Source organism: Macaca fascicularis, chromosome 11 (assembly GCF_037993035.2).
Source record: "Macaca fascicularis isolate 582-1 chromosome 11, T2T-MFA8v1.1".
Lineage (NCBI taxonomy): Eukaryota > Metazoa > Chordata > Mammalia > Primates > Cercopithecidae > Macaca > Macaca fascicularis.
The window spans coordinates 52,015,475-52,038,087 of NC_088385.1; the positions used below are offsets into that span (position 1 = coordinate 52,015,475).

Consider the following 22,613-nt stretch of genomic DNA (forward strand, 5'->3'; position numbering starts at 1 on the left):
ACATATCTACAGTGCTTATCGTATGCCAAGCATCATGCTGAGTGCTTTATGCCCATGATCACTCTTAATCCTTAAAACAATCCCAAAATGAAGCTATTTCTTCCCTTCTGTTTTTTAGATGAAACTGCTGATGCTTATAGAGCTGATTATTTGCCCAGACATCACAGAGCTAGTAAATGGCAGAGCCAGGATTTCAATTTTGACTCAGAATCTAACCACTATGCCCAGGAGTAACAGGAAAACCAAAACTGCAAGAACTACAGGGGCTATTAGAACAAAATCCAAGAAGAGAGAGTCCCTTGAAGGTGATGAGTTGTAGCCTCAGTTTAGAAACTCCACCAAGAAGGTACATGTCTGACTTGCACTATTAAGCATGTTGCATTCATAGCTGATACAGCTGATACAACCCAGACAGAAATATTTTGTGTTTGGTATGTCTGACATAACTGCCCTCATGTGGGGCTGGCTCATTCTGGGCTCTCTAAGCCTCATTTCTTTTGTCATCTGGTAATTCAAATTCTGAAGCGTCCAGGAATCACTTCATGCTGTGGATGTCCCTGTGCTATCTATCTGGTGTTGGTGTACTTCAGAATTAAGCTGCATTTCTCTTTCTACACCATGTCCTGTAATACCCATAAGTAAAAGAACATGGAAAATATGGGGGGCTCAGAACAAAGGAGCCCAGTTGCTGCACTGCAGCAATTTATACTCCCTAGTTCATTCTGGCGTTAACAGGCAGTCATCGATCCACCATTCACTCAGTTTATTCATTCATTAGACATTTATTGCATGCTTACTCTGTTATAGGCTTGTTTTAAGTCTTAATGATATCAAGATTAAAAGACATCTCTGAAGTGAGGGCAGTAATTGAAGAGCAGGCAGGACCATGGGAGGATTTAATATTCTTAAGACTGGGAAACATTTAAGGTGTTTTTTGGCAGAGGAGTAAAAGCAATGAAGAGAAAAATGGGAGGTATTGCCAAAGTAAGCTCAAGAAGAGAGATGAAAGGATGGACTTCTAACACCAAGAAGAGAGGTGGTGCCCAGCTGTTGATAGGTAGAAAGAAAGAGACTGGCAGGAGTTTCCAGTGGGTGGCTGCCCTTTTCTGTGTAAGAAAGGAGGTGAGGTCACCTGCAGAGCATGCTGGGCTGGAAGTTAGGTAATGAGTGCAAGGAGCACCTTAAATGTTAGGAACAGCTCCCTAGTGGATAGCTAGGGGCCAGGAAGGAGACAGGCCAACTGCGATGGGAATCATGAATTTATAATAAGGCCATTGAACAGAGTTACATGGTTTTTTTTTCCTACCAGCACTTAATTGTTAAAGCACCCATCAAGCCACTGGAGAAGACCCTCTTCTGACTGATTCTCCTACTCTTCTAATGAAGACATTTGTCTCCAAGAGCTAAAATTCTTGGGCCTGAGCTTTCACATGCTAACTGAAATTCATGACTGAATTTTAGATACCAAAGACACAGGCATGGATCCTGCTATGACCTGCTAGTGAGACCATCTGGGTTACCCTTTGTACAGCCTCAGAGTGAGTCATCTCCCCTGAAGGAAAGAATGTCACGGTGCCGGTCCTTTTCCCTCCCTCTACTGTACCATGTTTTAGGTTTTGGGCTAACATGTTTTCCCTAGTTTGTGGCCTCTCTGTTAGTCAGGATTCTTGCTTACCGGTATCAGAAATGAACTGTAATTTAAGCATATCAAGAGTTTATCAGAAAAATGTTAGAGAACTCACAGATTCTCCTGAAGGGTTAGATAAATAAGCTTAGAGATACACAGCCAGAAGCAGTACCTTAAATTCTGCTGCAGGAGAAAAAGCACAGTTGCCGTCCTGAGCACAGGGCTGCTGCCAGCACCGCTGGTATCACTGACTAGCAGTGGCTATGGGAAGCTCCTGCCATAACCTCTACCATTTCTGGAACTGGCATTTGCTCTCTTAGCCACCCCAGAATGTATTCTGCTGGGCCTGGCTGCTTTGCATCACTAGCATTCAGTTTGGAGCCTGGAGCCAGGTAGTCTAGTTGGCAGGGCCTAGCTCAAGTGCCAGGAGCTGAATTTCATGGGAGACCAGGAAAAGGAGTGTCTGTGTTTTTATCTGCTATAGTGGATGTGGGCTCTGGTAGGAGTTTATAATGAGTGGCCATAAAGAATGACAGATGTCCATTACAGTGCCAGGAAGCACATGAATAAATGTTTCAGTCATTCTGTATTGGGAGAAAGTCTTAGGTCACTGGACACTAAGTTTCTCTATAATTCCTTTGTAACAGACTAATTTAAATTCTTCTTTCAGTCTCCAGCACTTTGCAGGATGCTTGCAAAATAGAATGCACTCAAATGTTTGTAAATGAACTAATGCTTGTTGAGTATATTCTTTCAACAAATATGTGTTAGGTATTGTATTAGTTCTTACATTGCTATAAGGAACTACCCGAGACTGGGTAATTTATAAAGAAAGGAGGTTTCATTGGCTCACTTCTGCAGGCTGTACAGGAAGCATGGCTGGGGAGGCCTCAGGAAACTTCCAATCATGGCAGAGGAGGAAGGCACATCTTATATGTCTGGAGCGGGAGGATAAGAGCAAAGGGGAGATGCTACACACTTTTAAATAGCCAGATCTCGTGAGAACTCACTATCACGAGAACAGCAAGGGGGGAAATCCGCCCCCATGGTCCAGTCACCCCCCATCAGGCCCCTCTCCTAACACTGGGGATTACAGTTCGACATGACATTTGGACAAAGACACAAATCGAAACCATGTCAGGCATATACTGATGAACACTGTCTGTGGGATCAAAATGCTTTACCCAGTAATAAAGAGGTAATCAATCAGAAATAAGGACTGGGCTCCTATATGAGAATCACAGTGTGAGTATTAGGATTTAGAGGGAAGAAGTACTGCTTAGATAAGAAGTAGAATGAATCTGAGTCAACTTTCAAGTTCAAGTTGGGAATATGGTGGGTCAGAGGTAGAAAGTGCTGAAGAACTTCTCAGGATGAATTGCAGAGATGGCGGGGATGGGGACACCCAGAGGGAACAGTCATTTGCGGGGAGCAGAGTAGGAGAGCTGTACCTGAAACTCTCCTGAACCACTATCTGAGTGGGGCATTTCTAGGCCACTTGCTTGTTTTTAGGGAAGTTATACCACTTGCTGGTTTCCTCTGCTACTCTATTGTACATTCAAATTGCAGCAAACAATTAAATGTACTATATCTGTACAACTCTTAGAACAGTGTCTGGCATGTTTTAAGTACTGTACAACCATTTATTAATGATATAAAAACAAAGCAATATCCTTTTTCTGATACTTCTACACAATACATCAGGGATTCCACTTGGACTCAAATTTAGCCAAATACCAAGTATATTCTTTTAATTTTTGACCTTTGATCTTTTTCCTGCAGCTTCACCTACTTCTAGTTAATGGGATGTTTATTATGTTCTAGGCCCTGTGCATAGCACAGCAGCTCATCCCCACTTTGTCCCTTTAGAGTGGGCAGATCATGAGTACTGCTCCCTGGGTAAAATGCCTGACTGCCAGATCCACTAGATGATCTCGACCTGGACCTAGCAGTTCCTCTCTATCTTGGTAACTGCTGTGCTAAATACTCCACCCAGCTTTTTCAGCTGTCTTCAGTGTAAGGCTTGCTCCAAGTTACCTTTCGTCACTATTGTAAATGAAAATTCTACTTCATGTGCTTTACGTAGTTTAAATCATATCTTCACAAGACCCTAAAAAGGAAACAAGTGGGTTTTCTTAATTCTACAGATGAAGAAAATGAAGCATGAAGAGTTTAATTTTCTTGTCATGGGTCATGGAGCTGACAAATAATAAATTCAGATTTCGAACCCAGGAAGTGTGGTTACAGAGCTCATCTTAGTCCATTTTGTGCTGCTGCAACAGAATTCCACAGACTAATTTATAAAGAACAGAAATTGATTGGCTCACAGTTCTGTAGGCTGAGAAGTCTGAGATCAAGGGGGCTGGCATCTGGTGAGGACTTTCTTGCAGTGTCACCCCCACAGTGGTGGGGGAGAGAGAGGTGGTGGGGAGAAACAAAAATGGGGCAGGGGGTTAGAAACAAAAAGGGGCCAAACTTTTATAAGGGGCCCATTCCATGCTAATGAAACCCCTCCTGTGATAATGTCATTAATTTGTTAAGTCTGCCCTTGTGACCTGATCACCCCTCAGTGGGCCCTACCTCTCAACACTGTTGCATGGGGGATTCAGTTTCTAACATGATTTTGAGGGGACATATTTAAACCATAGCAAAGCTTGTGTTCTTAACCTCTGTGTCTACTCATTTTCTTCATTTCACAAAGCAGTATAAACTATTTTGTCATGAAAAACATTATTTTTAAAAGGTCAAACAAGTCTCCATCTTTGCATGCTTCCCTTACAACTTTGGGCGCAGCATGGCAAAAGCCTAGGCATCTAAAATTTAATATCGATAAGTGTAGTAAATTCTGTATCTTTTGAAATGGCTATGTAATATAGATTTAGTTCACTATTTTTATAGATTTAGACATTTATAGCTTCACAAACATCTCAGTCTTGCAGACAGAAAAAAATTCTCTGAATTTTGCCAAAATTGCCTGTGTTGTTTTATTTAATTTGGTCAAGATATGCAGGGATGACGCATACACATCCAGTAAGTGAACCATTTGAATGGTATGGAAATCAAATTTTTAAAATCTGGGATCTTCAACTCTGAAAACTCGTATCAGTGAATAGGACTCAGAAAGCTCAATTTGTATGCTTTTGTGAGCCAAAAAGTACATGGGATTGTGTCAAAGCAGGATATTGTTATTTACCTCAGATGATTGAAACCCCACCAGGACAGCCCAGAGCCTGCGAGGGTGCCAGGGCATCGAACTACCCTCCACGGCATTCTCTTGGGGATCCAACACTCACACGTCACCAGCAGCAAGAGCTGCTTCATTGCTTCTGTTCCATTGGAGCTGATGAATTTCTTTTTCAGGTCCACGCTAGTTTGGTTTTGTTATTAATATCGTTTTAAAAAATGCCTTTTTCTGCCTTTGGTAAACTAAAGGTCTAACATATTCCAATTTCTTTTGACAGAGGAAAAGACAAGCATACGAATCTAACCTTATCTGTCATGGCCTGCAGTTAGAAGCAACAAGATCAGTAAGTATTGGTCCCTTTTCAGCCCTTGGCTGACCACTGTTCTTGGGCAGCTTCGTGCCACTTGGAATACTGGGGTGACATTGGAAACACGCAGCCCTGGCCACATCTTAGTCATAGACTGGGAGAGGAGTCAATCAAAATCTGCATTGTATAGAATGTATTCTTTTTTTCTGATCAAAACCAGCAGATCTTTTTTAATAGCCAACGAATTTTACAATGAATGCATGTATGAATGATTATTTCTGCCTTTAAGAAACTTTTAAAAGCTTTTCTGTTATACAAAAAATAGTTTATGGTAAATATTAGGAAACATAAGAATAAGGAAAATAATCTGTATCTTAATGATCCATAAATAATTTTGCAGTCCTTCTGAGCTGTTTTCCTCAAAAATATATATATATACACATTTTTTATCTTTCAAAAAGGAGAAAATTACCACTTCACAGTTTTATAATTTGCTTTTTCCCTTTAATATGTAGCAAATGGATTTATGGCAATAAACATAATTCTTTGACATTTTTAATAGCCACATAATATGATATTGAACAGATAGACAATAGACAGTTCAAAGTTTAGAAAATTAAAAATTTTTCATTATGATAGCACTACAATGAATATTCTAGTGTTTTTACTTTGTCAATTATTTGGGTAGAGTGATGGACAAATAAGTTTGGTTTTCTTCATTTTATAAATTATTTTCATAGTTTTATAAACTGATTATTTGAATTTCTTAATGATTCAAACCAAGAAATTGTCTTTAAAGCAAAAATTTTTGATGGTTTGCAAATCTATTTTTATTGTTATCTTCACTTTTAGTGGTGTTCTCTGTATTTTTTTTTTTAAGCTACCAACAACATAAGAAAAATCTGTGTGTTTTAAAATTGTGAAAATAGTTGGTTTGGTTTCTTGTTCTGTGTTTTTATTTTTTCAATATAGGTTTTGGATGACAAGCTTGTATTTGTAAAAGTACATGCACCGTGGGAGGTGTTATGTACTTATGCTGAGATAATGCATATCAAATTGCCTCTGAAACCCAATGATCTGAAAAACCGGTCCTCGGCCTTTGGTACACTCAACTGGTTTACCAAAGTCCTCAGTGTAGATGAAAGCATCATCAAGCCAGAGCAAGAGTTTTTCACTGCCCCATTTGAGAAGAACCGGATGAATGATTTTTACATTGTTGATAGAGATGCTTTCTTCAATCCAGCCACCAGAAGCCGCATTGTAAGTCTAAACCACATTTAGTTGCTGTCTTGGGGTAATTTGGAACCTGCTGTTTTGTGGTTTGGTTGGTTTGGTTTTATTTTTAAAAACTGCACAAAAAGAAAAGAAATATGCCAGCAGATTCATGTTACAGTAGTAAACAATGATTGGATTGGCTAGTTACACTGTATAAACCACATACTCTATTTTGGAATCTTTTTAGGTTTACTTCATCCTCTCTCGGGTCAAGTATCAACTGATAAACAATGTTAGCAAGTTTGGGATCAACAGACTTGTAAACTCTGGGATCTACAAGGCAGCTTTCCCACTCCATGATGTAAGTTAAAAGGCAAAAATAAACTAAAAGACCTTCTGTATACTCTGGTGTTGACAATAGCAAAGGGCTAACTTTCCTGACTGTAAGTTTCTTCCTCAATAAAATGAAGGGAACATACTGCAAGATTACAAGCTCATTTAGGGTAAGAACCAGGTCTTTTGTTCACAGATGGATCCCAGTCATAAAGATACTCAGTTTTAAAGGAGCAAATGAATGAATGGACAGTACCTCTCTCACAGTTAATGTGTAAAGCAGTATAGATTAGCAGTTAATCCGTGTTAGCATTTCTGGGACCAAAATGCCTGCCCTGCCACTTTCTAGCTAGATGACCTTGTGAAAGTCATTTAGCCTTTCTTCTCCATTTCTTCATCAATAAGCTGGGAATAAATTATAACCTACCTCCTAGAGTTGTTAAGAGCTTTAAATTAATCCATTAAATTAATCCAAATGTTAGTCCCTAGCATATAATAAATACTATTATAAGTGTTAGCTATTTTCATAATTACTAACAGATGTTATTATCAACCAAAAAAAATTAGTTCTTTGTCAGCAAAATACATGTTAGACCTTCTTATTTATCATTTTCTGTAACATAGACTTTACTTCCTCATTTGGAATATGATTTTCAAACTGTCCCCTGGAATATCCCTGGGCTTTTAAAAAGGCATCTGTCAGGGTGGTTGTGACAATGGCAGTACCCCAGATTGTTGACATTTTTTAAGGACTATATTCTGAGATTACGGCAACCCCTCAAATTCAAGAGTACTTCTCTAGCCGAGAACATCTCTCGTGAAATGAAATTTTTAAAATGTGACCACTGTAAATGCAGGGACATTTACAACTCCATCATTGAAATAAATACTATATTATATTGCATTATTACTTTGTTATATTCACTATCAATTCATCTGACTCTGTAAGACCAAAGAAAGCAAAGACTGATACTGGTAATTGCTACTGTATAGTACATGTATTTGTGGATAGACAATATTGAAATGTACTAAATAACATAATAAAACTAGGACACTAAACAGCAGCTTGACACACATGGAAAAGTAGAGAACAGGGAGCTGGGTGAAGTAAATACTGATCCTAAGAGACCCAATGTAGCCATCCAGCCTGAGAGTCCATGTGTTTTACTTTTGTACCCCACTGAATTTAGCTAATAGCGAATAGCAGGACATGAATTTTGAGGCTGCTTGCAAATAGCTGTCACGAATATTAATTTGGGGTGCCAAGGTTCTATAGCAGTTGACATTTGCTTTTGGTCAGGTCTTTTCCACTAAAGCCTCTTCTAATTGCAGTGGTCCTATATTCAGGCTAACAGATGGTCCCATGTGGTATTTGAGAGGGAGATGTGTGAAGGTCAGGGCCTATGCCCTGATTTGGCTGGGTGGTAATCTGGTTCTAGTGCCAGAAGAAGAAAAATGAGTTAGGAAAAAAGACAACTGGATTTAAGCAGGAAGTTTTGTTTCTTGAATAAGCTAAGTGTATAACATGATATCAAGCTTTGTTATTTTTTTTTTTTTTTCTATCTGTTATCACAGAATAACTGCTGAACTGGGGGCAAAGAAGCCTAGGTTTTAGAATTGACCCTGCTGTTAACCAGCCAAGGCCCTGGTTTCCCCATTGTCCGTGGAGAGGGGTGGGCTATCCCGTGTTCCTCTGGTGCAGTGATTTGGGCACTTGGGTGGCCCAATTTTTCATTGTGTAGGACTGCCCCCACTGAAAGCATTTTAAGCATCTCTGGGGCCCTCACAGAGTCCCTGCAGTGCTCCCCAGGATTGTAACACCGAGTCATTCATCCTGCCCACATTCACAAATGACCCCCAAGGAGGCTAGTACCATGCCTGGTTAAGAATCACTAAAAATTAGATGGTATTTCCACCCCTTCCAGCAGGTGAGGACCCCTTATTCACAACTGACTATCAAATATTTGTATCACATTTAAGAAACAGATTTGTGAAAACATGATGATTATGGTGCTCACCTGTTCCCTTCTGCGTCACAGTGCAAATTCCGCCGTCAGTCAGAGGATCCCAGCTGCCCTAATGAACGGTACCTTCTGTACAGAGAATGGGCTCATCCTCGAAGCATATACAAAAAGCAGCCCTTGGATCTTATCAGGTGAGGGGTTGTAGGGAGTACTCCAGGGGGAGGCACTCAGTGTGTTACCCCACAGCATCTGAATGTGACAGTACTCATCAAGACTCTTGCCAGCTAAGGGAGCTGACCCAGAGTGCTGGGCTGCGTTGGCCAGGGTTTTTACTGAGGCTTAATTGTGTGGGCGTGATTAATTGAATCATTACCCATGTGGCTCAATCTCCAGTACCATCCTCTCCCTGGAAGATGGCCAGTAATATGTGGCTCAAAGCTCCAGTTCTCCAATTGTATGGTTGATCTTTCTAGCATGGCCAGCCTCCACCCTGAGTCATCTCATTAGCACAAACTCTCTAGAGGCCCACCATGAGCCACTTCACTGGCATAAACTATCAGGCATAGTCCTAGGGTCCCACCGTGAATAAAAAGGCACTCCTGTCTCTCAGGAAGTTCCAAGGGTTTAGAGGTTACCTCCTACCCAGGAACTGGGATGCAGACCCACCAAATTCCATATTGCACAGAAGTAAATGTTAGATGTAGCCTCTATTGTATGGTAAGACATATGCATTTTTACTCTTTTCTTGTGTCTGCTGCTAGGTTCTATTTCATTGTATCCCACAAGATACAATGACTAGCTCAAGAGTTTTTCTTCCCAAAGTACGCTGTTGGTTTTCCTCCAGAAGCTTACATTGTTTGGGCAGTGCTGAGGATACTGGCTTGTGGGAGATAGACCAAGAACACCAATAAAATATGAAAATAAATAAACAGAATTTCTAATTGAAGTGAAGAAAATAGAGCAATAGGATGGGAGGGCAGAGTGGGAAGTGAGTTTAGGGAGTCATCTTTGAGGAGGTGACATTTAAGCTGAGACCGGATTGTGAAGAGAAGTCAGTACTTTGAGGACTTGGGAGAAGTCCTTCTAGGAATAGGAGCAGCTTGTACAGTGGCTCTGAGATGCACACACATTTGGCAAGTTTGAGGAAACATCAAAGACCAGTGCTAGTGAGAAAGAGAATGATAAGACATGAAGTTAGAGGGGTGGCAGGAGTGCCGAAAAGAGTTTAGACTTTAATTGCAGTGAGAAGCAGTTGTAATATTTTAAATGTTTAAGTCATTGTATCCTATTCACAGTTTGCAAAGATAATGTGGAGCATGGATTATAAGGGGTACAGGAAGCAGGGAGACCACTAGGTAGGAGGCTGTTTGAGTGAGCCAGGCAAGAGACTGTGGGAGCAGATTTGGGACGTGTTTGGGGAGTCGAGTCAACAGGACTTGTTTATGGATTGCATGTGGAGAGTGAAGAGGAGAGGAGAATTAACTTCATGACTGCCTGGGTCACGTACCTGTTTTTTTATGGTGTCTCAGTGCCCCGTGCACTTGCCACCTACTTGAGAAAACTACTAGACCTTAAAAGTGAAAGTTTTAAACAAATGAATATTTGTTTTGTTTTACATTTTCCATGGGAAATTTCAAATATATACAGAAATAGAGTATCATAGCGAGCCTGCATTCATCTGTCACCCAGCTCCAAAAAGTATAAACTCATAGCTAATCTTGTTTCACTTTTACTCCCACTTCTTTCCCTCCCTACTCCACTGGATCATTTTGAAGCAGACTCCAAATGTCATATCATTTCATTAGCATCTATTTCTAAATAAGGTGTCTTTTAAACATAACCAGAATACCCCCTTTTGAAAAGGAAGGCTAGGTGAGGTGACTCATTCCTCTAATCCCAGCACTTTAGGAAGCTATGGCAGGAGGATCACTTGAGGCCAGACTGAGCAACATAGTGAGATCTAGTCTTAAAAAAAAAAAAAAAGCCAGGCATGATGGCTTACACCTGTAGTCCCAGCTACTCAGGAGACTGAGATGGGAGAATTGCTCGAGCCCAGGAGTTTGAGGCTGCAGTAAGCTATGATTGTGCCACTGCATTCTAGGGCAACAGAGTAAGACCCTGTCTCCAAAAAAAAAAAAAAAAAATTAATATCATCAGATAATCAGGATTCAGATTTCCCTTATTGTCCCGAAAACAACTTAATGGTTTTTTAGTTCAAAGCAGGATCCAAACATGGTCCAGAGGTTGCAGTTAATACAATCTCTCAAATTTCTTCTGGTCTCAGTTTCACTGTTTATTTCTTGTTTTCCTTGCTGTTGTTGAAAGAATGCCTTGCATTCCCTGTTTTGCTGATTTCATTCTCTCCTGTGGTGTTGTTGAACATGTTCCTCTGTATTTGCTATGACTACATAATTTGTGTATTTGCATTAGCTAAGTAATTGGATCCTCATCTAGAAGCTTAATCTGATTGAGGTTAGATTTTATACAAGAATACGTTATACGTGGAGTTAGGTACTTATATCAGAAGGTATATAATGTCCATTTGTCTCTCTTTTTTGTGATGATAGCATCTATCAACAATCATTGCTTAGATTCATTGTTTCATAAGAGATTTCTTTATTTTATGTGATCACACTTGGATTCCCTTGTCATTCAATCACCGAGATTACAGTCATGAAGAGGCACTTTCATTAACTCTGTTTACCCTGTAAAATAAGATTTTAAAAGATGTTTGTACATATGTAAATATTTGAGGTTGACATTCATGTGAAGTTTCCGTTTTATTAATTTCCTTTTATGTTAAGCCAATAGCATCTGATGGCAGAGTGATGGGTTCTTAATCATTTTTTATGTGCTCGATTTTTTATTTATTTATTTATTTTTGCTTCAGTAAAGAAAATTTCGCGACTATTTTAAATATATTTTGCTAGGGGAAATGCATTTAACTGTCCCCCGTCCCTGGTGCACATGTTCTTTCCCTTCATTGCTTCTCAACTAGTAACCCCTTGAACATTCAGGCTATTAAACCTCATCTGTGGTTCCCGGGGATTACTGAAGGGAAAATGGGCTCTTTCCATTTGGTTTCCCAAAAAGCAAACCAAACTGGAAACAGCAACCTATGGGAACCAGACTTTGCACAGGTGAAAAAGAAAAGTTTCCCTCCAAACTCCCATTTTTTACCCCCAGAGTAATAAAAGAAAATAGGGTATTCACCAGACAAGGGCAGGATCCTATAAGAAAGGATTGTTGTGAGAATAAAATCTAGCTCTTGGAAACTGAAAATGTGATTAGACAGAAAAACACCAATAGAAGCCATTAGAAAATGAAGTTGAAGAAATTGTGCAGAGCATAGAGCAAAATTTATAAAGGGATAGAAAAGGGGGAAAGGATAAAAAATTAGATCAGTCCAGGAGGTACAATGTATAAATAATAGGAGTGTGAGAAACCAGAGGATAAAAAATGTAGGGAAGAAATCTGAGAAGTACTTCCAGAGAAGTATCTGAAGAACTGAACATCATGAGTCTCTAGGTGGAAAGAGCCTGCTGAGTACCCAGCCTAGAGGATGAAAATAGAGCCACTGAGTCACTCCAACACGATGGCTCAGAACACTGGGGACAAAGAAGATCCTGCTAGCCTTTAGAAAGCAAAATGAAAAGAAAGTCATACAAAGGATCAAGACGCAAAAGCATTGTGCTTCTCAATGACACTACACACTAAAAGACAGCAGTGACTTCACATGTCTAAGGAAAGTTTGATCATATCTGTGTAACTCTATGTATGCTCAAACTGTTAAGTATGAGGAATTTTCACAGTTTAGATGTGCAAGGTAATGGAGGAGGTGCTCCACCAAGAAAGAAGACCTAAGAGTTAGTTAACAGGAAATGCCAGCACAAGAGAGAGGGACAGAGAGATCCCAGGTGACACAGTTCTGTGGCGGGGCTTGGAGAGTCATTAGTCAAGGTTGGAGGAGGTCTGAGGGCATTTATTCAAGGAGTTGAAACTGATAGATGATCTCATGTGTTTGAAACTATTGAGAAAGTGACACATTAGGGGAGAGTCTGGGGTTGAATTGTTGATAAGTACACAAAACTAAGCAATGAGCCATCAAGACAGTTATTAACTCTAGGGAGAACAAGATACTGAGCAGGGAGGAAAAAGTAATTATAGCAATGACTTGATTCAGCTGTGAATAGTGTTTATAGAATCATAATAATGTAAAGCAAGAATATTAATCTAACCAAAAGTTATATTGTAACTATGTGAGGATGGCAGGAATAGAGATGTGGATATTTAGATGAGGCGAGGGGTTGCAAGAGAGCTTAATCCACATCGTCCAGAATAGAAAGTCAATAGGTGATGCACCAAACTGAAAAATCAATAAGCAGCACTTCTTGCATGTTATTTAGAGATAGGGAAGTAAATATTCTAAGCATCAACTATAGGAGTTTAAAGTGACTGCTTCTGGGCAGCAGGAAATAGGTGAGGGGGTAAGGGACTGCTCCTTTTTATAACCAGCCTTCTAGAGCTATTAGACTGTTTAATGACTATATACTTGTAATTTTGATTTTAAAAATCAAAGCTGAATTTTGTTAAATGGATTTTAAGAGTTGGGACTTATTTGGCAGAGAGGGACAATGATCAGAAAATATTACATTTGAAGGAATCCTCATTATTTCCAGCTTTTCAGCAAGAACTAAGAGACAGATTTCCTTTTAAGATTTGAAAAATCTTTCTGGCCTTGCTTACAATGTAACAGGCATGCCTTAGAAAGTATTGAACTCCTTGTCACAGTAAATAACCAAGCAGAGACTGCCTGACCAGCTCTTTAAACACAGCAGGGTATTTTTTATTATTGGGAGGTTGGACCAGGCAACTTCTAAGATTCTTTCCAATTTAAATATGGCATTTCCAGGATGGATGGCTGATGAAAACTTATTACGGAGAGCATAACCAAAAAGAGGCCAAGGCATCTCGAATCCACGGCCAGACTTCTCTTCCGGGCTCTATCCTGAGCCTGCCATTTGCCTGCCTTCCGTGAGCTAGACAGCAAAGCTCCGGTCATGTGAAAATCACCACACTGTGTTCCTCCCATCTCCCGATTCCACCCTCAGGTCTGTCTCAGCTCTTCCTTTTTCCCTGTGAATGTGACCTACACCCAGGCCTGTGACCCATGGAGCTGGTCTCAGACCTTCCCTGTGAGTGCTGGTCCAGCCCAGGGATGTTCCTGTCTGAAGTCTCCCAGGACTCCAGGTTTTGCTCAGAGCTGAGTCCCCACAAGGCTAAGACCAAGGAGTTCAGCCCAGCTCCATACTGAGCCTGAAGTCTCACGCAGGCCTCAGAGTGTTCTACAGATCAAGATGAAGGCAGAAATGAGTCAGTCTTGGGGAATATCAGCAACAGCAGCAGTCACCTGAACCGTCTCTTCATTCCTAAACTCTGCCTGACTGTACTTGACATTCCTTTCAGGAACAATTCTGGCACTGCTTCTTGGTCAGCCTGCACTCTTTAATCTTGCCTACCTGGCCTCCCTTTACCCCAGAGTATACCATTAACCAGTTTTTAAAAATTAGGAAAAAATAGAAGAGCTAGATATAAGGAATACAGGGTGATGGGTTTCTCAGTCATATGCATCCTGCCTTCTTTCATTCATACATCAGTTTTGCAAAAATTTTGGTCAGAGAGACTACCACTACAGATTAGTATTATTATTTTTCCTATTATTATTGCAGTTGCCCCTTGAACAACGCAGGGGTAGGGCACTGGCACCCCCACACACATACAGTCGAAAACCTGCATATAAATTTTGACTCCCCTTAAACTTTTAATGGTCTGCTGTTGACTGGAAGTCTTACCAATAACATGAACGATCAGTTAACACATATTTTGAATGTTACATGTATCATATACTATATTCTTGCAATAAAGCTAGAGAAAAGAATGTTGTTAAGAAATCATAAGAGTATATTTACCATTCACTAAATGGAAATAGATCATCATAAAGGTCTTCATCCTTGTCTTCACATTGAGTACGCTGAGGAGGAGGAAAAAGAGGAGGGTTATTCTTGCTGTCTCAGGGGTGACAGAGTGGGAAGAGGTGGAGGAAGTGGAAGGGGAGGCAGGAGAGGCAGGCACACTAGCTTTATCTTTTATTGAAAAAAAAAAATCCACATCTAAGTGGACCCATGCAGTTCAAACCTGTGTTGTTTAAGGCTCAACTGTATTTGTGATTTATGTTACATTTCCTCCAAGGAACTTCCCTAGTTAAGTAAAAGCAAATAACTGAGCAGATTGTTCATGTTCATTTGTCTCATGCATATGAAGAACAGTCTTTTGGAGAGTGTGTAAAATAGTGCTGATCTTTACAAAGAATGATAGTAATACTCTGTATGTATTCCATAATCAGCATTTTTCTCTTCCTTGCTGTATTTTAATATACTTTCACCAGGCAAACCAGCGATAGTGATCAGTTCTTCTATAATGTGTAATACACTTTTTGTTTCATAGAATTCAGGGTCTGTTATGAAAATGAATGTTTTAAGGGTGAATCGAGTCAGGTTTAAGCTTAAAGCCTCCTTTATTTAAAATCAGAAATTAATATTAGGATGAAGCTGCAGAGTAATTATTTGTATCTTCTAAAAATAATTTCTGTCTTTCTTCAGGAAATATTATGGAGAGAAGATTGGAATCTACTTTGCTTGGCTGGGCTATTACACTCAGATGCTTCTCCTGGCCGCAGTCGTAGGAGTGGCTTGCTTTCTCTATGGATATCTTAATCAAGATAACTGTACATGGAGGTAACCTCTGTTTATTCCTTGTTGCCATGCTGAAAAGTTTGTTAGACATAAAATTATTTTCATGATCTTAAACTGTTTTGGTAAGACAAGACTGACTGGAGAACACTCATTGCTTGGATGATATATCCCTTTTGTTCTGAGCATAATAACTAAGTGAAATGGAAAAATTTTTTTCTTAGATAATCCAACCCAGTTTCTGACAGGAATGTTACTCCTAGGAAACACTCCAATATTTTAAGACAATATTTTGTTTGAAAAAGGAAGGAGGACTGGAGGCTGGAGGATTGCCCTTGAACTTTTGGCCCCCAGAGGAATGTACACTCAGCCCTGCAGATGTGAGCCAAAAGCAGCTCTGATTTCTTCAGGGTTCCACTGGGAAAATTAGTGGGGTTTTTGTTTTTTGTTTTGTTTTACTTTTAGAAATGACTTCTTAATATATACTAAAAAGTGCTTGCTTAAAAACTCAGTAGTTGTTTCGGTTTTTACGTTAAAAAAATAGTTCATACAATGTTTTAAAAAATGTAATCAAAAATTAATTTGTGCTGAGGTTGAAATTCAGACACCAGTTGCACTGTTTAAAGGGATATATGTGGGTGCCAGAGCACTCTGAATTTCACCATCACTGTTCTGAATGGTATTATTAGACCTCTGCTTTTGGTGGTCTCAACTTCCAGCAGGGATGTAGCAGGGAACCAGGCATTTTCTCTTGATCATCTGGCCGCTATCCAGGTGTGCCAGCCAGATCAAAATTTCTGGGCACCGGCAATGAGCTGATAACCAAATTTTACAAGCCCCAAGCATGTCAGCGTGCTCCTGAGGTAGGTTGCTTACGTGGCAGCCCTGATGAATAGACATAATAACCCTTCGATTTAACAGAGGATTCTGAGCGTGTTGTACCCATTATGGCTTCGTAGCTCAAAAGCTGCAGATGGCTTTAAAGTACTCTTCCCTCCTCACTGAAAAAGTGTTTTGGGCCAAAGGCCGAATGTTGTTACCTTTTCTCTAAATTCGTCTTCAACTTCTCTGTTGGTTTGTACATTGTTCTAGTTTTAAAAAAAAAAAATCTCAAAAATACATTTCAAAGTGCAAAAGTTGCATTTTTATAAGGTCCTCATGGGTTGTTCTTGTTAAAACTCGTTTTACGAAATCACCGTGATAGTTACACCACATATTTCCTAGCATTTCACACAGATTAATTTGCAGAAAATGGAGGGAAGTTCTTGGGGATATACTGCCTGTGCTCAAAACTATTTGACTTTAATTATTTATGAGATATCTGTAAAATATATACATTATAAATATTTTCAGTTACTTTTATAGTTTCTATCAAATGCCCATTTGAAGCTGATGCCCCTCTTTTTTTTTTTTTTTCTTTTTTTTTTGAGGCAGAGTCTTGCTGTGTCACCCAGGCTGGCGTGCAGTGGCATGATCTCAGCTCACTGCAACCTCCACCTCCCGGGTTCAAGCGATGCTCCTGCCTCAGCCTCCTAAGTAGCTGGGATTACAGGCGCCTGCCACCAAACCCAGCTAATTTTTGTATTTTTAGTAGAGACAGGGTTTCACCATGTTGGCCAGGCTGGTCTCAAACTCCTGACCTCAAGTGATCCGCCTGCCTCGACCTCCCAAAGTGCTGAGATTACAGGTGTGAGCCACTGTGCCCAGCCCTTATGCCCCTTTTAAAAATAACAGCTATATACAGATATTATTTATATACCATAAAATGCCCTTTTTAAAGTGCACAATTCAGGTGTGCCCCTTTCCCTTAGCCCCTGGCAACCACTAATCTATTTGTTTTCTGTTTCTAGGGATTTACCTATTCTGGACATTTCATAAAAGCATTTAAATATTTTAAATGTTTTCTATTCTTGTGAATCTACTCAGTATGTAATAAAATATTAAAAATTTGTAAACAATTCAGGTATTTTAAGTGCATTCACCAAGTTGTGATCACCACCATCTAATTCTAGAACATTTTTATTGCCCTCAAAAGAAACCAGTGCCCATTAGCACTCACTCCCTAAACCCTTTCCCTTGGCCCCTGGCAACCACCAATCTACTTCCTGTTTCTATGGATTTGCCTGTTCTGAACATTTCATAAAAGTGGAACTATACAGTATAAGGCCTTTTGTGACTGTCTTCTTTCATTTCACCTACTCTTTGAGGTTCATCCATGTTGTAGCATGTATCAGTACTTCATTCCTTTTTTGTGGCCAAATAACATCCCATTATATGTATAAACTGCATTGTTTATTCATTGATAGACATTTTGGTTGTTTCTACTCATTGGCTATTATGAATAATTCTGCTATGAACATTCATGGACAAGTGTTGGTGGGGACACATGGTTTCATATCTCTTGAGAATATAACGAAGAATGGAATTGTTGGAATATACAGTAACTGTAGGTTTAACATTTTGAGGAGCTGCCATAGTATTTTCCAAAGTGACTGCATATTCTGACTGCAGTGTATGAGGATACTAATGTCTTCACATCCTCATCAGCACTTAAAAAAAAAAAAAAGCCATTCTAGTTGTTATGAAGTGGTATGTCATTGCAGTTTTGACTTTGTTTTCTCTAATGCCTACTGATGGTGAGCATCTTCTCATGTGTTTGTCATTTGTATAGCTTCTTTGGAGAAATGTTCGTTCAAATCCTTTGCCTATTTTAATTGTGTTGTCTTTCTATTGTTGAGTTGTAAGCATTTTTTATATATTTGGGATAGAAGTCCCTTATTGTATATTGTCTTAGTCTGTTTTGTGCCGCTGTAACGCAGGACCACAGACCAGGTAATTTTTAAAGAATAGAAATTTATTTTTCATAGTTACAGAGACTGGAAATTCCAAAATCAAGTTGCCAGCATGTGGTGTCTGGTGAGGGCTGCATCCTCTGGAGGAGAGGAATGCTGCGTCTTCACATAGCAGAAGGCATAAGGGCAAGTGGGGAGAACTTCTTTCATCAACTCTTTTTATAAGGGCACTTAATACCATTCATGAGGTACAAGCCCTCATGGCCTAATCGCTTGTTAAAGTCTCCACCAGTTAATACTACCACACTGGCAATACCTAAATTGGAAGAGACATATTCAAACCACAGCAGATACATTGAAAATATTTTCTCCTATTCTGTGGATTGTGTTTTCACTTTCTTAATAGTATTCTTTGAAACAAAATTATGTTTAATTTTGATGACCTCTAGTTTACCTTTTATTCTGTTATTTGTGCTCTTGGTGTCATGTCTTAGAAACCATTCGGAATCCAAAGTCATGAAGTTTTTTTTAACATTTATCTTCTAAGAGTTTTATGGATGTAGGTCTATGATTTATTTTAATTTTTGTACCTGGTATGAGATAGAGTCCTACTCTGTCATTTTCTATGTGTATATCTGGTATACCAGCACCATTTTTGAAAAGACTGTTCTCTGTTGAATTATCTTGGCACCCTTGTTGAAAAGCAGTTGGCCAAAAATTTAAGAGTTTGTTTATAGACTCTCAGTTGTTTTCCGTTGATCTACATGTCTGCATTTGATGCAAGTACTACACTTTATTGATCACTGTAACTTTGTAGTCAGTTTTGAAATTGGAAACTTCACATTTTCATTTTTCTTTTTCAAGATTGTTTTGGCTATTCTGGGTCTTTTGCATTTCCATGTGAATTTTAGGATCAGCTTCTCTATTTCTGAAAAAAAAAAAAAAATCCACCTGGAATTTTGATAAGAATAATGTTGATTCCATAGGTCAGTTTGGAGAGTATTGCCGTCTTAATAATATTAAGTCTTTTAATCCATGAACACAGGATGTCTTTTCATTTATTTAGGTCTTTCATTTCTGTCAACAATATTTTATAGTTTCAGTGTATAAGTCTCATACTTCTTTTTTCTCTTAAATTTATTCTAAGAACATTGTTCTTTTGATGGTATTATAAATTGTTTCCTTAATTTTTGGATTACCTATTGTAGTGTATAGAAATGTAATTGCTTTTTTTAATATACTGATTTTTATGTGTGTCCTGCAACCTTGCTAAACTGGCTTATTTGCTCTAATAGTATTTTGGGTGGATTCCTTAGGATTTTTATATACAATGTTATGCTGTCTGTGAACAGAGGTAGTTTTACTTCTTCCTTTCCAATTTGGAGGCCTTTATTTTTTCTTACTTAGTTGTCCTGACTAGATCCTCCTATATAATGATCTTAAGAGGAAAGCATTCAGTCTTTGACCATTAAGTATGATATTAGCTGTGAGTTTTTTTGTTGATACTCTTTATCAGGTTAGGAAAATTCTATTCCTAGTTTTTGAGTGTTTTTAATCATGGAAGGGTGTTGGATTTTGCCAGATGCTCTTTCTGTGTCTATTGACATTATCTTGTGTGTAGTTTTTGTTCATTATTCTATTAATATGGTATGTTACAAGAATTGATGATTTTTGTACTTTGAATCCTCCTTGCATTCCTGGATAGATCCCACCTGGTCATAGTATGTGGTACTTATTATATGTTGCAGGATTTGGTTTTTTAGTATTTTATTGGAGATTTTCCATCTATATTTGCAAGAGATATTAGGTCTCTAGTTTTCTTATGTTGTCTTTGGTTTTGGTATCATCACAATACTAGTCACATAGCATGAGTTGAGAAGTGTTCCCTCTTTGCTTTTAAAAGAGATTATGAAACATTGGTGTTAATTCTTCTCATCAGTGAAGCCATCTGAGACTGGGCTTTTCTTTGCAGGAATTTTTTTTTTCTGCTAGTCCATTCTCTTTATTTGTTGAAAATAGGTCTATTCAAGTTTTCTATTGTTGCTTGAGCTAGCTTAAGTAGTTCATATTTTTCTAGGAATTCATCCATTTTATCTAGGTTGTCTAATTTGTTGGCTTATAATTATGCATAGTATCCCCTTATAATCCTTTTTGTTTTTGTAGGAGTAACAGTAATGTTTCCCCTTTCATTTCTGATTTTAACCATTTGAGTCTTCTCTTTTATCTTTATCGGCCTAGCTAAGTTTGCCAATTTTGTTATCTTTTCAAGGAACCAACTTTGTTTTGTTGTTTTTTTTAACTTTTCTGTCCTCTGTTTCATTTATTTCCATTTGTTGGCTTTTGATTTTAATATTTAGTTCATGTATATTTAATGTAATTACTCATGAAGTAGGAGTTACATCTGCGATTTTGCTATTTGTTTTTCATGTGTCTTTTGTCCCTTGTTTTTCTATTCCTTCATTACTACTTTTTTGTGTGTTAAATATTTCTAGTATGTCATTCTAATTCCATTGTTGTTTCTTTATTGTTTTTTAGTGGCTTCTCTGGGGATTATAATTAACAACAATTTAAAATAATATAGTTAAATATTATTTGAAATTTTAATTTCAAATAGTATACAAAAACTTTACTTTGGTATAGATCTGTTCCTTCTCTACTCCTTTGTGGTATTATCATCATGCAAATTACAACTCAATGCATTATAAGCTCACCAACAGTTTCATAATTGTTGCTTTGTGTCTTTTAAATAAGATAGAAGAAAATAGTGACATATAAAAATATGCTTACACTGCTTTTTATATTTATATATGTAGTTAGCTCTATTACTGCTTTTTATTTCTTGAGGTGGATTTGAGTTACTGTCAAGTGTCTATTTAAGCCTGAAGGACTCTCTTAGTATATGTTAAGTGTTTCTTGTCCGTAATGCTTAGGACCAGAAGCGTTTCAGATTTCAGATTTTTTTTCAGATTTTGGAAAATTTGCATTATACTTACCATTTGAGTATCCCAAATCCAAAATGCTCCAGTGAAGATTTTCCTTGAGTATTATGTCAGCACTTGAAAAGTTTTGGATTTTGGAGCATTTCAAATTCAGGTTTTGGGCTTAAAGGTGTTTAACCTGGGCTGGGCACAGTGGCTCATGCCTGTAATCCCAGCACTTTGGGAGGCTGAGGCCAGTGGATCATGAGGTCAGGAGTTCAAGACCATCTTAGCTAACACAGTAAAACCCCATCTCTACTAAAAATACAAAAAATTAGCCAGGTGTGGTGGCACATGCCTGTGGTCCCAACTACTCAGGAGGCTGAGGCAGGGGAATTGCTTGAACCCAGGAGGCAGAGGTTGCAATGAGCTGAAGTCAGGCCACTGCACTCTAGCCTGGGTGACAGAGCATGAGACTGTGTCTCAAAAAAAATAAAATAAATAAGGTGTAATCTGTCTAGGGCAGGTGATATGGTTTGGCTGTGTCCTCACTCAAATCTCATCTCAAATTGTAGCTCCTGTAATTCCCACATATTGTAGGAGTGACCTGGTGGGAGATAATTGAATCATGGGTGTGGTTTTCCCCATATTGTTCTCATGGTAGTGAATAAGTTTCACAAGATCTGATGGTTTTATAATGGGAAACCCATTTCACTTGGCTCTCATTCTTTCTTGCCTGCCTCCATATAAGACATGCCTTTTGCCCTCTTACATGATTGTGAGGCCTTCCCGGCCATGTGGAACTGTGAGTCTGTTAAACCTCTTTTTATTTTTAGATGAACCAGTCTCAGGTATGTCTTTATCAGCAGTGTGAAAATGGACTAATACAGCAAGTCTGTGCCAACAACAGATTCTTTCAGATTTTATCTGGGAATGTCTTAATTTCTCCATTTTTGAAGGATGGGTTTGCTGGAAATAGAATACTCGGTTGACAGTCATTCTTTAAGCACTTTGAATGTATCATCCCACTGCCTCTGGCCTCCGTGGTTTCTGTGAAAAGTTAGCTGTTAATCTTACTGAGGACCCTTTATATGTGATGAATCACTTTTCTCTTTCTGCTGTCACCATTCTTTGCCATGTTTTCTTTGTCTTTGTCTTTAGACACTTTGAATATGATACTCCTCGGTTTAGATCTCTTTGAGTTTATCCTACATGGAATTTGTTGAGTTTGCTGGATGTGCAAAATAGTGTTTTCATTAAATGTGGGAAGTTTTCAGCCACTGATTATTATTTCTGTTTCTCTCCTTTTTTCTCTGGGACTTCTATAATGTATGTGTTGGTATATTTGATGGTGTCCCACTAATTTCTGAGACTGTGTTCCTTTGTCCTCTTTCCTTTTTTGTTCCATTTCTCAGACTGGATAATCTTAATAGACCTAGCTTTCAGTTTGCTGATTCTTCTGCTATTTCATATCTGCCGAGGAGCCCTTCTAATGAGTTTTTTATTTTAGTTATTGTACTTTGC

General features: G+C 38.6%; 1 protein-coding gene across 9 annotated transcripts in view; it reads left to right on the forward strand.

Annotated features, from left to right (window-relative positions):
* ANO6 (anoctamin 6) overlaps nt 1-22,613 on the forward strand; it is a 212,607-nt gene that overhangs the window by 125,896 nt on the left and 64,098 nt on the right. For all 9 annotated transcript variants that reach the window (XM_074006663.1, XM_005570632.4, XM_005570634.4 and 6 more), the window contains 5 exons: nt 5,089-5,154; nt 6,091-6,378; nt 6,581-6,694; nt 8,706-8,821; nt 15,290-15,424. In XM_074006663.1, coding sequence (XP_073862764.1) covers nt 5,089-5,154; nt 6,091-6,378; nt 6,581-6,694; nt 8,706-8,821; nt 15,290-15,424 — 719 coding nt within the window. The remainder of the gene's footprint in view (nt 1-5,088; nt 5,155-6,090; nt 6,379-6,580; nt 6,695-8,705; nt 8,822-15,289; nt 15,425-22,613) is intronic.